Here is a 17,236-nt window from a genome sequence, read left to right on the forward strand (position 1 = left end):
TACAAGAACAAATGTGCTTCCTATGGCACATTGCAGCTGGAACCCTACAGTGATGACATTGAAATCCTATTGGCTTGAATAGGTGCAGCTGTAGGGTGGCCTTTGGAAAATTTAGCCTCAGCAACCAAATCTCCTGTTTTTGTAATATAAGCACCTCCTGAGACCCTCCCACCAGCCAGCATGGAATGACGTGAACACTACATAGTGGGAATAACTGAGCGGCAGCTCTTCAATAACACATGCCATTTTAATTCATTGAAACTAGGTATGGATACAAGTTTGGGGTTTTCTGCAAACCTGGTGTTCCACTTTAAGGTTAAGCACCCATAAAAATAAGATCATGCAACCTATTAACGTTGTACAAAAATCCCAATATATGGCGTCTCATATATTGGGATTTCTTTACAACAGCCAGATAAACTGTGCAATCACAATCTGGACTGTGTGTGGGTGTCATGTCAGATGGGTCATCCCTAATGACAGTCATTAACAGCACTTTTTCAATACAATGAAAAATCGCTAAAGTTGCTGTTCGCTGCTACAACTTAGCCCCTTCTTGGACAGCCCCAGCATACCTTTAAATGGGTCCTTAATGGGGTTGTACCAATACCCTTTTTTTATATTTTTAAAATCGGCGATTATGAGTACCAATACTTTTGGTCAAAGACTCGTTGTTACCTTTGCGGTGTGATTTGCGTCCTTACAAAACGAATCACACTGCAAAGAATGAGATGTGATTTGAACAGGAATGCAAGGGAAGAACTCATCAGCACACCAAGGATTCCTCAAAAAGAGTCCAAAGTTTGCCTGACGAAGGAGCCCTGTGTGGCTCCAAAATGTTGCCTTCTGTGTATCGTGTGACCACGATAAAAAGCTTTGGAACCTTTTTGAGAACTCCTTGGTGTGCTGCTAATGACCGTTCTTCACTTGGATCGTTTACAGTTCCCAGCCTGTGGTCATTACAGCACTCATCATTAACAAATTAGCCATCTTCAGGAACGTGTGCAAGGGAATATTGTGTTTTAACAGGAATGTGGTGCGATTCCTGCCCGAATCCCAAGCAGTTTCCCCCCCCGCCGCTCCTGTGTGAACCCAGGCTTGCCATAGTGACTCGAGCCTAGGTTCACACAAGAGCGTTAGGGGAAACCCCTTGATTCGGGCAGGAATCACACCGCATTCCTGCTCAAATTGCATGTGATTCTTTGCAGTGCATCCTGAGCCCATTCATTTGCATATTTCGGGTATCAAAACATTTTCACGAGAACCCGTGTAAATATTCGATATCGGCACTGATATCGTTAATCGGTGCGTACCTAGTTTTTACGAAAACGGTAAAACGAAAAAAAAATTTAAATTGATTTTAACAGTGAAATACAAATTTCTCATACATGCTTTCTCTATAAACGAATAAATTGGTAATAGTTACCCATTTACATATATGTTATTGGGAAAAAAATTACATGATATCAATGCAAAACATTGGTAGTGGGTCAGATAAAAGCTCTGTAAATCTACTCATTTCTGTTGCTTGAGGCTTGAAAATGTTTAATAAAAATATTTAACAAAAAAAATAAAAAATCACCCGTCTGACATGGTCCTTATTTTCAGTTTTCTTACTTCTGTGCACAAATCATTGGATTGGAGGGAACTGTTCTGTCAGGTGAAACAATCACGCACAGGTTCGGAAGAGAGCTGTTCTGACAATGGCATTGCAAAAAACGATTATTATGGAAATACTGGAACCCGTTTTAAGAATAAGTGGAAGCAATAGGAAACGTGACCCTTTAAATATCCTTCCCAAGGAACACCGAATTCTGTAATACGCAAAGCACTGTCACCCTGTAGCAGCACTGACCAATTGGCTTGTGGTTTGCGCTCCCACCAAACATAACTTGCCAAACAAGGCATGCCGAGACCATTTCTGATTTCTGGATTTATAATTTTGAAGCTCAACTGTAGCAAAATATAAACCAGGTTATCTATAAAGCAGGCCATACATTATTCATTAAAAAAAAAAGCCAACTCCCCCCCCCCATTCACGCACTTGATGTGGATGGGGGAATTCTTCCCGCTGAACCTTTGTTATTCTGACAACGGGAAGCCTCCCCCCCCCCACCCACCCAACAGAACAGAGTGATCAAGGTTGCTGGCTATAGCTGGCAGCACTGATCGGGAAAAACCAGACAGGTTGGTTGCACACAAGTCAATCAATAGATTAACCTCTGCACAACCAACTTGCCTGATCTGTCCAAATTTTGATCCATGTATGGCTGCCTTAAACCCTCATACACAGAATGAGAATAATCGGATGAATGATCATCAATTTTTCATTATTTTTTTATTTTATTTTTTTTAATTTTTGCATGCTAGTCTTGTATGGAAAATGAAAAGTTTACAAAAATACAATTGGTTGTATTGTAATGTACTCTTTCATTTCCGAGCATGCGCTGTCTTGGTCACTCCATTTTTTTCAGATGAATACTGTACTGATGAAACAAAAATCGTTCGTTCTGGTATCACACGAGAAAGATTTTCGCTCTTTTCCCCTTCGGATAACTTCGCATGAATTGTCGTGATGGGCTACCGAAAGCGGTGTACCAACGATCAGATTATCGTACGATCGCTCCGAAAGCGGTATTTTTCGTCTGATTTTCTCATGGTGTGTACTAGGCCTAAGACAGTGCAGAGACCAGTGAACACATTGCTGGTTCACACCAGTGCGGCTTTGAAATCACGTGATTTCAAAGCCGCAGGTCACTGCGATTTGACCCTCCAAATTCACTGCGGCATGCAACTTCATTTAACAAAAGTCAATGCAGGTTGCAAAGAAATCCCCCAAAAAAAGTAGTGCAGGAACCTTTTTCTGAGTAGCAACGATTTGAACGGTTCTACTGCTGGCAATGGGGTACGACTTGTCATGCAATTTTGAACTGTCAAATGGCACTGGTGTGAACCAGGGATAAATCACAGGAATCAGTTTTCCCTGCAGCAATTTAGGTAAGCGATAAAGCTTATGATTTTTTTTTTTTTTTGGGGGGGGGGGGGGGGGGGCGTCCGGTGTTATTTTGTGCTTTTATTACCATTCTAATCTGCAGTTATTTTGTCTCCTATGTACTTAAAACGCTGCGATTTCTCTGCCTTTTCAGTGTGACCAATTGTGTGACAAAAGCAGTATTTCAGCAATGCCAGATTGTCAGGTGTTCACAGTCGAATGCAGGTAGGTGTATATAATAGGAACATTTATGGATTGCAGACCCAGAAATTAAGTTTTTGGCACCTGTGCACCCCCTGCCTGTTTTTTAGGGGCGTCCTCTTCTACACTTCCAAGTACAAGGTAATTGGGTGCAAATGATCATTGCGTGCTATAAGATGATAGCCAAATGTGTTCTGGGCTTATTCTTTATACTGCCAAATCAAACATTTTCTTTACACTCAAACCCTAAAGCAGTGAAGGGGAACCTTGGCACCGCAGATGTTTTGGAACTACATTTCCCATGATGCTTATGCACTCTGCAGTGTAGGTGAGCATCATGGGAAATGTAGTGCCAAAACATCTGGAGTGCCAAGGTTCCCCCATCACTGCCCTAAAGGAAGAGGATTCTCTTAACATTTCCCCCCCCAACCACATTGGCTAGCAACTTATAAACATTTGCACCTAACCACCGAATCAATATCATTTTGGCACACTTACTTCTAAAACTTGAACTCACGCTTGGTCCATTAGTAGGTAGAGGGCAACTCTCGTTTTGGAGAAGTTTAATTGCTATACCGACACTATTAAACATACAGTTCCCTACATCAGCCATTCTCAACCAGGAACATACTAGGATTTCATGAGCTGTGGATAACTGACCCCCCCCCCCCCAATTCTGATAAAAATACACAAACCACCACAGCACACTACAAGCTTTCAATATCCAGTGGTAAACCAGGTCATGGAGTAGTAAGATCCAGCAGCTTCCAGAAAGGCATCCAGGATGATCCAGAGCAGCTCAAAAGACAAGAGCGTAGGATCCACACTAGAATAAAAACCACCAAAAAAAAAAAAAAAAAAAAAACGTTGCACAAAGTTAAAATACTTCTAGATCAGCATGGGAAGTAGAGGGCACCAGGATGAAAGCATAAGGCTGTGATGAAGTGGCGGTAGCTCCTGATCTCCAGGTCAGTATCAGAGACCTGCTCTGAGAGCTGTCAAATGTCCGCAACAGACAGCGTCCTCTGCTGCTACCTATTGCCTCCTAGTAACCTCTACGTGTGTGGGGGGGAATTGGCAGTTGTGCATTTTGAACAACCCCTTCTCTCTTTTTTTTAATGCATTTTAAACTATGCAGTTTGAGAAAGAAGGGGTACTTCTGCAAAACGCATTACCTACCCCTTTCCCCAAACGTAGAGGTTACCACAATGCAGTAGGTATCAGTGGAGGATGCTGTCCGTTGGCAGACCCGACAGCTGTCAGAGCAGGTCCATGTGATGCTGGCCAGGAGATTAGGAGCTGCCGCCACTTCATTAGAGCCTTGCTTAGCTTTCATCCTGGTGCTCTCTACTTCCCATGCTGATCTACAAGTAGTTTAACTAAGTGTGCTATGTTTTTTTGGTAATAAATGGTTGCTTTTACACTAATGTGGATACTGCGCTTCTGTCGTCTTGCGTTTTGAGTTGCGGTAGATCATCCCGGAGTCCTTTCTGGAAGCTGCAGGATCCTACTACTGCTCCATGACCTTTGGTTTCCCTTCTGGCTTGACTGAAATTTGAGGTCATTGCCACTGGATATTGAAAGCTGGAACCCCCCCCCCCCCCCCAATGGTGTCTGCATAATTCTAGGGCCGTGGCTACTTGGCAAGACCATCTGCATGACCTAAATGTCATTTTAGCCCACCGTCTGGGGGGCATTTTTACTACTGACCACCAATGTAAGGGGCATTTACCTCCCCATTAAATTGGTTATAGTAGGTGTTCCAAGACCTAAAAATTTGAGGGGTTCCTACGTGGTAAAAGGAAAGATAAAGGCTGCTCTAACCCAATACATCCCTTAGATCCCACTCCACTCTTGGATTTTGTTTGGAGGTTCTAGCAGGGGAGCGCAGCTACTCGTATACCCTTGACCGAAGATGGCTTCATCTACCGGGGATAGCCATCCTCTTCGACCGAGTGCAGAGCTTCAGGAGGAACACACATGGAGCGGTGAGGGAGGAAGGAGACACCCCCCTAGCCAGCCAGATCAGCCGAATCAACCCTAGCCATCAATGGGGTGACAGATGTCGCAGCCAGATCGTCCTCACATCCTCCCCCACTCCCATCTTAACCAAACCTTTCTGTGTTGCCTTGTACTGACCCCAATGTTGCCTAATTCCCCCAAGGACACGTTTACTGGCACAGGTGCCGATAATGGAAGGAGGAGAGCTCTGGGTTAGGCCATGAAATTGCACTATAACAATCTTCTACATCATGCAGATATTGTTCCTGGCTTGCTTTTTTATGTTGTCTAATGGGAACACGACCAAACAGGTGACACAAAGAGCGATTCTGGCTGGTCATTTAAAGCAATGCCTCCAGGAGTTCTTCAAAACGAGGGGCATCCTACTGTTTAACAATGGCCCATGCACATCATTTTCTGGTTTATTTTGGGGCGGTTATCACTATATGGACTGGGACAAGCTTTAAAGCTCTGGTGTAAAGAACGCAACGTCATCTGAAATTTTAAAAATGAAATACGCTACCTAAGATCAGTGACCACAAAGTACCTTCTAGCCAAAAGAGGCTCCGCCGAGACCCTAAATTTGCTTTGCTACTAAGGGTTTGGCATCCTTGACTTCAGCCCTGTCCTGGGAGCCTGCCAACCCCAATGTCCAAAGAGTGCTTTTAGTAGCCTGAGGTGCTCTCCTTGGACTGGAAGTGAGGTTATCCCCTAAAGGGGGGGGCAGAGCTTATATCCAGAGGTGGGGAAGCTGAGACCTTAAAGAGGAATTTCACCCAAAAGGGGGAAGTATTGCTTATTAACACCCCTCCCTTCTCTGCCACACATGGCACTTTTTTGGGGGGAGCGGGCACCTGGTTTTGACAGGCAACCACTCCCACTTACTGTCAGACCGCTGTGGCGATCCGAGCAGAAGTTCAGCCCCCCTGTCCTTCCAACACAGCCTTCTGGGACATATCACAGGTCCCGAAAGACTACAGGACCATTTACAAAGCGCAGCGTGGCTTGCACATACGCAGTAGGAACCCGGCTGTGAAGCTGCAATACTTCACTACCAGTTTCCCTTAGTCAAGATGCCGATTCCTCTACCAGAAGCGGATTGAAGAATTGACTCATGTAAGGACGGCACTGGATCCTTAGACAGGCAAGTGTTTCCCCATTTTAAAAGTCAGCAGCTACAGTATTTGTAACTGCAGACTTCATTTTTTTTTTAGGGGAGACTGGAGCCCCTCTTTAGGCAGCTCATAGATGACTATTTTCTTTCCTTCCACCACAGGTGGAATAAAAAATAAATAAAAAAAATCCCCTATCAACAGTCAAGGTTGATGGGGGAATTCCTCCTGCATGCAGCGCTATTGTGTTCTGCCAGCAGGGGGGCGTGGGGAGCCTTCCCCAGATGGCAGAACGCAATGATTACTGCGGTCCCTGCTGAACCGGACAATTCCGATCCATGTATGGCCAGCTTTATCACCACAGAGGTGCACAGCTAACAAAATTTAAGGCAGGCACCTTAGATGGCTGCCCTTAAGCATTAGGTATGTGTTTTTTCAACATTTCAGAGGTTCACTTTAAGCCTATGTACCAACACCTTATAGCACCTTTTTTGTGATGCCACATTTACTGCAACCCTTTTTTTTTTATAAAGCCATTTTGACACCTGAATAGAATTTTCTCACAAGTAACAGTTAACTAAAAACATATTCCAGCTTTAAGCTCAGTTTTTATTTTTTATTTTTAACTTACTTTATTGCATCTTTCTTAAATACTCTGTACACGTTAAATAAGTAGAATGCGTGTATAATTAAGCATTTCACTGCATATAAATTGTCATTTCCGACACGTATATTTGTAACGTAGACCCAACGCGTTAAAGCAGCGGAGTGCCTAGCGGTTTTCTGCCTCAAAACCACATTCTAGCCATCAGCCCCAGGAGAACTAGTGACGTCATGGAGCTCCGTGATGACGCTCAATCCAGACAACCACCATGAGTCATGGCACAAAATGGCTGTCATCACGCTACTTGGGCATGGGGGATTTTTTTGTATTTCCCCCCCATTTTGGTTAGTTCTTCGAGAATAACGAAATAATGTAACTAAAGAAAAAAAATTACTTAAAAAAAGTAACAAAAACTGGGAAAAAAAATAAAAATAAAATACAGTGTGTGGACTTAGGCTGTGCTTCCGTTGTAGGAGTACCCAACTAGATCAGAAAAATCGAATACAGCTCAGGAGTAATAAAGGATGAAATTAAAAGAAAAAATAAAATAAAATGGGGTGGGGGAAAGAATTCATGCAAAAAAAAAAAAAAAAAAAATTGAGCTTTGACTTAAAATTTGCTGCAGCACGGTAGAATCCTGAAGATTTGGAAAGATTTTGCTCTAGCGATGTATCCGCCATCTTGTTGCCATCACTGCTGTTTACACTCTGCAGGCTGAACTGCTTCTTTCTGTGTGGGTTAAAGAAAAAAAGAAAAAGTAGTGAAGAAAAACTTTTAAAATCCCACATTCACAAATTGTCCCAGAGTTTGGATAGGGAACTCTGGGAATTGAAAGGGTCTCTAATAACAGTTTGCCAGCATCTAAACAGATTCAAGAATGCAAAATGGAAAATTAGAGGTAGTAAATCATAGAGCTGGATGCAAAAATCTAAATTTCAAATGGTGAACAGTCATTTCTTGGGTGATGCTTCGGTTTGACCGTTCTTAAAGGGGAAATATACCCACCTCAGCTCCAGCGACGCGGCGTCCCCAAGCTCCCCGCCCGGCCGGCTTCCGGGTCTCGATTGCCGGCTTCCAGGTCTCGATTGTCGGCCACGGTCATTGACCCGGCAGGAAGGACGTCACTCCTATGCATGCACGGGAGTTCAGTCAGATTCGATATTGCCGAATCTGTACAGGGAGCTGTGCATGTGCGTCTAACTGCACAGACAGACAGGCAAGTAGCTTTAGAGCCGGTTCACACTGAGGCGATCCGACTTGCCGGGGCGACCTGTGAAGTCGCGGTGCACAGCGCGCACCGCGACCTCAGAGCGACATGCACGGACTTCATATCATTGAAGTCAATGCAGGTCGCCCCAAAGTAGTACAGGACCCATTTTCTAAGTCGGAGCGACTTGTGTCGCTCCTATTAGAACGGATCCTGTGCTAATCTATGGCAGGCGACCCACGGCGACTTGTCAGTCGACCAAGTCGCCCCAGTGTGAACCGGCTCTTAATGCCAAACAAACAAAGCATGTCTCTTCTGCATTAAAAATCCAGCTTGTTGGCCAATTTTTTTTTTTTTACTTGCTGGCCTAAAGTTCCATTTTACCCAAAAACGGGGAAATCCCTGAAAAAGCCACGTAACCCAAAAAGAGAAATCCACGTTTATTCAAAATCAGTACGAGTGCCAAAAGTCTCAGGAGTCCGAAATATTTTTTTAATATTTCAACCAGTGACAGCAAAGGATCAATGCATTTTGGGGGCCAGAACATCCCCCTTAAGCGGAACTAAACCCATTGAATTTTATTTTTTTTTGTAAGCTTTGTTTTTATTGAGTTTAAGAAAAGGTAAGGTATACAAAATAAAGCCTATTGGGCATACCAAGGCTTAAGAAAACAAAAACAAGCTTAAAGTGTTACTAAACCCAGGAGCCTGCATTCACTTTATCTGTTCTCCCACAGAACATGGAATTTCAATTATTTTAGTCAATATAAACTGCTAAATACCTTTTATCATCAGCAGTATATAGCAGTCTTGTGACTTCTATCAGTGTCTGGTTAAAGCTTGTAGGAGGAGTTTTCATACTGCACTGGCTGTCCCATTAGGACGCAGGACCCCTGACCCTCTCTGTCTGGACAGTGCTGACTGGCCCTGGGCTGATCACATGCACCCTCCCAAGAAAAAAATTAAAAAAAAAATCTCTGCACATTCTCAGTTGGTGTGTATTGCTAGCCAGTGCCATCTTAAGAGCCTTAAAGGGCTCCGGGCAATGCAGTCCACTGGGGCCCTGCCTACACAATTACCAACGAGAATAAAAATGCAAATTATCGATAGGGTGATATTTATTGGTACAGCAATGCCAGGATAATGACAGCTTCCAAGTTAAAAGGCTGGGTCCAATGAACACACACACGGATGTGAGTCACTCGACTGTCCTGTGTGTGCCTGTTCCTGTGGAGGCAGACAGGCATTCCTGCAGTTGTGGGCTCCCCCTCCACGGCCCAAGTGGCCTGACAGCAGCACAGGGCCGACAGGCGCTTGCCACCTGCCAAGTTGGGCGGCGAGATGCACACAGGAATCGGGAACAATTCTTGGCTGGGTCGCTGGGCAGGTGGGGACCCCGGGCAACTGCCCAGTGTGCCGATTCGGTCAGATGGCCCTGCGTGCAGCCTGACACCAGTAACGGCCTTTTCCGGACTGGTTATGGGGACAATGCAATAAGAGAATCTGTGCATACAGGATCAAACAGCCTTTTTACACAATGCAGAGGCCTAACCCCTTAGGTCCCACAGTGACTAAAACAAGCATGCTTTACTGCATATACAGACTGATTTTACGGTTGTGGGTTTAGTAACACTTTAAGTAATTGGAAACCAATTAACTAATAACCTCACACAATACTTCTGATCGGCTTCAAGCAGATTACAGGAGAAAATGCTCCCACAGTATACTGGTTTAGCTAGTATAGGATAATAAGGTGGTTAGTACTAATCATGGGGATGCCATTTAGACTAAACCCATTAATTTAACATTTTTAAAAAACAATTACATTCCTGGGCATGCCAGGAATGTAACCGTTATATTGGCTGTGTTCTCAACCAAACCATCAAATGATTGGAGACCTAACCAATCACATGTGCAGCACCATGACAGTTGCAGATCAAACTGTTTAAAACAGTTTAACAACCTTGTGATAATGCCACTGATATCCCATGAGCTGATCCAGATAAAAATCAATAATGGGATAAAAGAAAGTTTGGGACACAAAGGGCATGACAAATCCAGACACTGGGCAAACACAGAAGTCATCACTGTGGCTCATGGCAATCTGGGGATGCCACTACTGTGCTACTCACAGTTCTCCTGGCTGGAGAGGAAGCTGTACCCAAGGAACTGCAGTGCACAGAACTCCCTGCTTCTTACTCCTAACATTTTGTTGATCTGTGTTATTTCAACATCTTCTGCTTTATACAGTCAGGTCCATAAATATTGGGACATCGACAATTCTAATCTTTTTGGCTCTATACACCACCACAATGGATTGGAAATGAAACAAACAAGAGGTGCTTTAACTGCAGACTCTCAGCTTTAATTTGAGGGTAAAGCACATCTTGTTTGTTTCATTTCCAATCCATTGTGGTGGTGTATAGAGCCAAAAAGATTAGAATTGTCGATGTCCCAATAATATATCACTACTCCACCAGTCTTTAGGAGGACAGTCTGACATTAGGAAGCAAAGGCTTGCTTATATCAGGATTGCCACCTCCTAACAGAGACCATGCAATATAAACCATGGATTAAGATGAAACAAGCCTATAGGCATTACTGTGACTACTTTTCCCTCTGCTAGTCTTTTTGCGCACAGCTTCCACAGAACAGGTCCTCTTTAAAAGCTAGTTTAACCTGTAAATAAAAAATAATGAATTTACATATTGTTGTCGGTCAATGTGCATTTATTTATTTTTTTTTTTCACCAAAAGGAGCCTGCACAGTATTGCACCCGTGATCATGGATGCAATGTTAGATTTCTGCACACTCTTCCGTACCTAGGGGCTTTTAGTCCGTAAGCTGGAGGAAGGGTGAATGAACTAGGAGTGCACCAATCAGTACACTCGTAGTCCATTGAGAACTACATGCCATCTGCCACAGTGGAAGACAGCACATGTAGTTCATTCATTCACAGATCACTTTAAATGATTTATACTGCTGTGCCTCATGCAGCTGCAATGATTTTGCATGTGGCTGCAGAGCAGAAGAACAGCGCCCGCTGTCTCAGTGAAGGGGGGTGATCTCCGGGTCAGAGCAGGATCAGCTGTATTGTGTTACACTCTAAAATACGGAGAGTGACGGTTTACTATCAAATGCAGTCACTGTTCAGGGTATTCAGACAGCCAGGGGCGCTGCAGCTGCCTTAAAAGAAAAACCAGCAGTGGAGATTCCTTTATCGGAGCGGTTTAGCATTGACAGAGAAATATATTGATTATCTTATTCAGTCTGCTGAAGGAGAGAAGTAAAAAGTTGAAAGCGGTATTAAACCCAAAAGCAAACATTAAATTGCAGATGTGATGGCTGCATTGGTTTTGTTTTTTTTAGGCTTTCTTCTATTTTCATTTGGTGTTCTGGCCAGCAAGTCAGTTTCTCAACAAAACAAGCTCAGTGGGGGACTGTGCCCAATCATTGGTGTCAGTTGGTGCCCATTATTGGTATCACTGGGAGGAATACTGCCCCATTGTTGGTGTCAGTGGCAAGACTTATGCCCCCATTGTTGGTGCCATTGGAGGAAAAGTGCACCAAGGGCTGGATATAGGCAAGCAAAGAGCTGCATCCGGCCCCCAGTTTGGGAGATCAGTGTGCTAGTACATCTAAAAAACACATTCCACCCCCACCACCAGACTGATAATGCTGTTTGTCCAAATCCACCCCCTGTGCTCCTTCATCCAGAGTGGGGGGGGGGGGGGGGGAGCTGTAATACAGGGGCTTTGTGTGACTGGCAAGACCACCAGGTGAAAAAAGCCTAAACAAAAAAAAAAAAAAAGTGCAGCTACTACATCTAAATGACTGGTAAGCTGCAATATAATTTTTAAATTTTGGGATTAATACCACTTAAAAGTTATATATTGAAACCAGTTTCAGAGAGGCACAATAGAGGCATTTGTGGCCAATCAAGTGAATAGCAAGTATATTCTGGTATCTGCTTCTGTTGGGAGTGGAGTGATCGAACATCTCATTTTTATTGCTTTTAGGTTGCTTCGATTTCTTTACAAAAAAACTTACACTTGAATTATACTATTTGCACCATAACCACTACCTATTAGGGTTTCAGGAACTGGTTTTACAAATTAGCTGCTCTTCTGTGGCTAAGAAAATAAATGCATAAATATACAGCAAGGATTTGCAAAGTTAAACAGGAGCATGCCAACTGAGTGCGGAGAAGGGAATCCTGATACAAGAGAATCCCCCCCACTGCAACAGATTGGTCTGGCAGTAAAAGGCCCGGTTGGCAGGAGCAGGCAATGGTTTGGAGGGAATACAATATCGGGGCTAAGAAAATTTGTCATCCTCCTTTTGGCATGCTGCCAAATAGCACAGCACGATTGGGCGATAATAGGATTACATGCATTACTTTACAAATTTCTTGGCAGCTACGCATTTCTGGAAAGAATATACATCACCACAAAATTAAAAAAATGAAAAAGCCACAGAGAGCAAGTGGCAGGACTAAAGACGGAGAGACACTATATGGCCATTGGGTTGTGGATATAGACTGATGGACACTATATGGCCATTGGGTTGTGGATATAGACTGATGGACACTATATGGCCATTGGGTTGTGGATATAGACTGATGGACACTATATGGCCATTGGGTTGTGGATATAGACTGATGGACACTATATGGCCATTGGGTTGTGGATATAGACTGATGGACACTATATGGCCATTGGGTTGTGGATATAGACTAATGGACACTATATGGCCATTGGGTTGTGGATATAGACTAATGGACACTATATGGCCATTGGGTTGTGGATATAGACTGATGGACACTATATGGCCATTGGGTTGTGGATATAGACTGATGGACACTATATGGCCATTGGGTTGTGGATATAGACTGATGGACACTATATGGCCATTGGGTTGTGGATATAGACTGATGGACACTATATGGCCATTGGGTTGTGGATATAGACTGATGGACACTATATGGCCATTGGGTTGTGGATATAGACTAATGGACACTATATGGCCATTGGGTTGTGGATATAGACTAATGGACACTATATGGCCATTGGGTTGTGGATATAGACTGATGGACACTATATGGCCATTGGGTTGGTTGTGGATATAGACTGATGGACACTATATGGCCATTGGGTTGGTTGTGGATATAGACTGATGGACACTATATGGCCATTGGGTTGGTTGTGGATATAGACTGATGGACACTATATGGCCATTGGGTTGTGGATATAGACTGATGGACACTAGATGGCCATAGGCTTGCGGACAGCTGACCATCACACCAATAGGAGTTACTGTCCATCCCATTCCAAAACCATGGACATTGACATGTCGCCTTCCATCAGCCCAGGAAAGCTTTCCACAAGATTTTGCAGGGTGTTTGGATGAATTTGTGACAATTCGGCCTAATGAGCATTTGTGAAGTCATGTACTGATGTTGGAGGGGAAAGATCTGACTCGCCAGCATTCCAATTATTCCCAAAGGTGTTCTGTAGGGTTGAGGTGCAGGACACTCAAGGTTTTGAGATTCAGCGTTTGGAGATGTGATTCAGCATTTCTGTGTAGGGGGCATGACACTTGTGTCATCCGCTCCCTATGTCCGCATATCATCCCATCCGTTTGCGGACGATATATATGGACATAATGCATGTCAATGGGATTGGGGATGTCAGCGGATGACCATCCGCTGACATCCGTTTTGCGTCCTTTCAGTTCTGTGCCATTTTTTGGAACGGAACAGAACCCTATTTTTCTTCCATTTAAAAAACGGAAAGGATGCAAAATCGGATGTCAGCGGTGTCATCCGCAATCCCATAGACATACATTATGTCCGTATATCATCCGCAAACGGATGGGATGATATGCGGACATAGGGAGCGGATGACACAAGTGTCATCCGTGTCCGTAAAAAGAAAAAAAAAAAAAAAGTGCCGGAGCGGATCGCAATACGGTCCGCTCCGTGTGAAAGAGGCCTTAGGTTGTATATTATAGGTGTGATGGTCGGGTCTCTACAAGCTATTGGCCATATAGTGTAAACATCTTCCCTCATGAAATGGAGAATACTTATCACTATGTCCTAACATAAACAGTCAGAGGAAAAAAAAAAAGGGGGAGAGAAAGGATGAGATGAATGGAATTCCACCTTACCTAGGATTGTATGAATGACAAACAAGAAAAAAAATTACACCTAAACAGAAAAACAAAAAAAAAATGGCAGAGATCAATTGGGGTGAACATGGCATTAAAAAAAGGATGCGATTCTGGTCAATTAAGGAAAAAAAAAAAAAAAGGAAGGATTAGCATGCACATTTTCACCATTCTTAGGAATGTTAAAGCCCAACTCCAGCCAAAACTTTTTTCCTCCATAGCGCGGAGATAGAGCCTCTGTCAGGTTCTATTGCTGTGTTCCTACTGAGGATATTCCTCTTCGCTTTTTTTTGCTGCCCATGGGTGTCACAGGGACAGGAAATAGGGGAAAAGCTTCCAAAGCTGCAAATAACTCTTCCCTACCCACATCTAGAGCTTGAGTTAGGCTTTAAAATTTGTTTTCCCACCACCATGCTAAAGAAGAAAAATGAAGATAAAGAGTATGAATACACAGACATTAAAACGACATTTTCGCTGTGAAGGAAAACGTATATCATTTGCTAATAGAGCATGCAGTGTTTGGATGTGTGGTTAGCACAAGTCAGACAGGTCACAACATGATTTATTATCTCCAGACACCAGGGCGCACCTATTGAACATTTCCTAAATGTGAAGGGCCCCCCCCCCCCCCCTGTGGCCAGTGCTGTGAATGAAGCACAGGATCCATGTGAGGGATCAGCAAGCACCCAGAAGCAAAGTCAGAGAGGTTTACAATACAAAAAAAAAAAAAAAAAAAAAAAAAAAAAAAAAAAAAGCACATACAGACAAGAGATATAAAAAATAATAAAAACAAACTTACAATTATACATTGATTCACATGTGTAATATCAAACTCGAACAGGATGCATGAGTTTTAAAATAATTATCTAACAGCATGTAGAAGTGAGAACTGTGCTGTAGTGCAGAACATCAATTTGGAGAAAGTCCATACTTGATTTTTAAGCAAGGTGCTTTTCCAGCTATTTTGTGTAAACTAGAAATAAAACCTCCTTATGTAATGTAGATGGGGAGAGGAGGGGTGTAAAGTTAAAATCGGTAGCAAAGCGCAGTGTGACAACACTGCTCCCCCACAGATACAGTGAGTGAGTGTTGTCAACCTGAGACAGAAGTTGACGGGCAGGATTACCAGATGAAAAAGGAAAAAATATAAGTATTGCAACTACCACATCCAAGGACTGGTAAGCTGCAATAAATCACATTATGGGTTTTGGGTTGATATACACTTAAATCGGAGCTTCAGTCTGTTCTGAAAAAAAACTGTAGCAGCTGACTTTTAATAAACAGACACTCAGCTGTCTGAGTATCCAGCGGTGTCCTCACCCAGGCCAGTTCTTCACTGGTCTTTGGGTCCCTGGTGCCGGCATGTCAACTGTGGGCAACCGCTGGCTGTGGCTCTATGTGGCTTTGGGTAAAGTTCTGCTTTAGGGTGCAAGTCAAACATTTTTTGGTAAAAGTAGATTTAGAACCCCTTGCCAGGTTTTTACTGCTATGTGGAGCTCCCTTAGACAGCTTTACCCTCAACTTGGCAAAAAAATAAATACAAAACAGTGAGGGAGTCTGGAACCCCTGCCATCTGTTGCGGTCTGTGTTAATTTAGCATTTTCCTTCATTTTCTGTCTGCTGAAACCCTTTTTTCCTGGACTTGCATGTATTATTCATCCCCTGCAAAGAGACGTGTGTCTGGAAAAGCATGTACAGTGTCACCTAAGGATCACTGGTACTCCTTTACAAAAGCCACAATAGGTTTGCCATTTATACAGGAAACACTGGCATGGCAGACACTGTGCTGGGTGGCAGTCAGTGTTTCGGTCCTAAACTGGCTTTTGTTGCTCATGGAATTCACAGTGCGATGGGACCACCAAGAAAGGGAAGAGGGCAAGTTCTTTACTGGGAGAAGGGGGTTTCCTCTTAAAAGAGAAGTTCACTTTTGGAACAGGTTATGCGTTTCACTCCTTTTTAGGGTGGAACATGTAACATGTTCCAGCATCTGCAGACTCTTCCCCTTGCCCCCCCACCCCTGTGACAGTGGACCAGGGATCCTCTCCCACTGTCACTACTTGATCAGCACAGCTGTGCAGGGTTCCACCCACACAGCTGCTACATTCATTCACAGCTGCCTTTGAATGCCTACAAGTACTGTCAGCCTTTGCAGCTGACAGGTTGCAGTTTTCAAAGAGCTTCGAGGGTGCTGCTGAGCGTCCTCCTAGTCCATTGATCTTCCAGCTCTCAAGTAACTGCCTGCCTGTGCCAAGTAGGGGCAGGCAGCTAGCATAAAGCTAAATAAAAAAAGTGCAGCACAATCATAAAACCCATTAAACACTATATAGGAGCTGGTGCTTCCAAGTCCACTTATAAGAAGAGAAAATCTCCAATATTTATATAAATCTCTAATATATTATATAATTATAAGTGGACTTGGAAGCACCAGCTCCTATATATAGTGTTTAATGTGTTTCATAGATTGTGCGGCACTTTTTTTTATTTATGTTTAATGGAGGTTTTATGCAATTGCCCTTTTGAGTGTTCAGCTGCTAATCTTTATTTAGATACGTTTAGTATACTGTTCAGCACTGAATATTTCTTTATAAGCTATCCTAAAGCTGGCTACACATTATACAAATTTTTTTTTGTTCAATATCCTTTAGATTTACCTTCAACTATGTAGTGCACAGGTCAGCCTGATTTCATACAATTTAAAAGTTTCTGGCTTCATATTATAAAAGTAATTCTAAAAGTGGCTTCATATTACATGGTTTTGTTAAAACTAAGGCCCCTTTCACACTATCAGTCCGTCGGACGGATTCCGTTTTTCTCAGCGGGAGATCAAGCCGCCGATCCCCCGCTGAGCAGGAGGATGACAGCTGTGTCTCTGCGCTGTGTGCGGAGACTCAGCTGTCAGCTCCCCATGCATCTCTATGGGGGAAATCGAATGGGAACGGACCGTCGGTCCGT

The 17,236-nt window shown here is 43.4% G+C and overlaps 1 protein-coding gene across 3 annotated transcripts in view; it reads right to left on the reverse strand.

Moving 5' to 3' along the window:
* Positions 1 to 6,894: 6,894 nt before the first annotated feature.
* Positions 6,895 to 17,236, reverse strand: part of NAP1L4 (nucleosome assembly protein 1 like 4) — a 60,001-nt gene continuing 49,659 nt past the window's right edge. For 2 of the 3 annotated variants that reach the window (XM_082269759.1, XM_082269758.1), the window contains exon 14: positions 6,895 to 7,639. In XM_082269759.1, the coding sequence (XP_082125885.1) occupies positions 7,601 to 7,639 (39 nt within the window). In that variant the 3' untranslated portion in view covers positions 6,895 to 7,600. Of the gene's footprint in view, positions 7,640 to 14,284; positions 14,325 to 17,236 lie in introns of those variants that run through there. The other variant, XM_082269760.1, reaches the window with a different exon arrangement.

Source organism: Pelophylax lessonae (assembly GCF_965119305.1).
Source record: "Pelophylax lessonae genome assembly, chromosome: 10".
In the NCBI taxonomy this organism is placed as follows: Eukaryota; Metazoa; Chordata; class Amphibia; order Anura; family Ranidae; genus Pelophylax; species Pelophylax lessonae.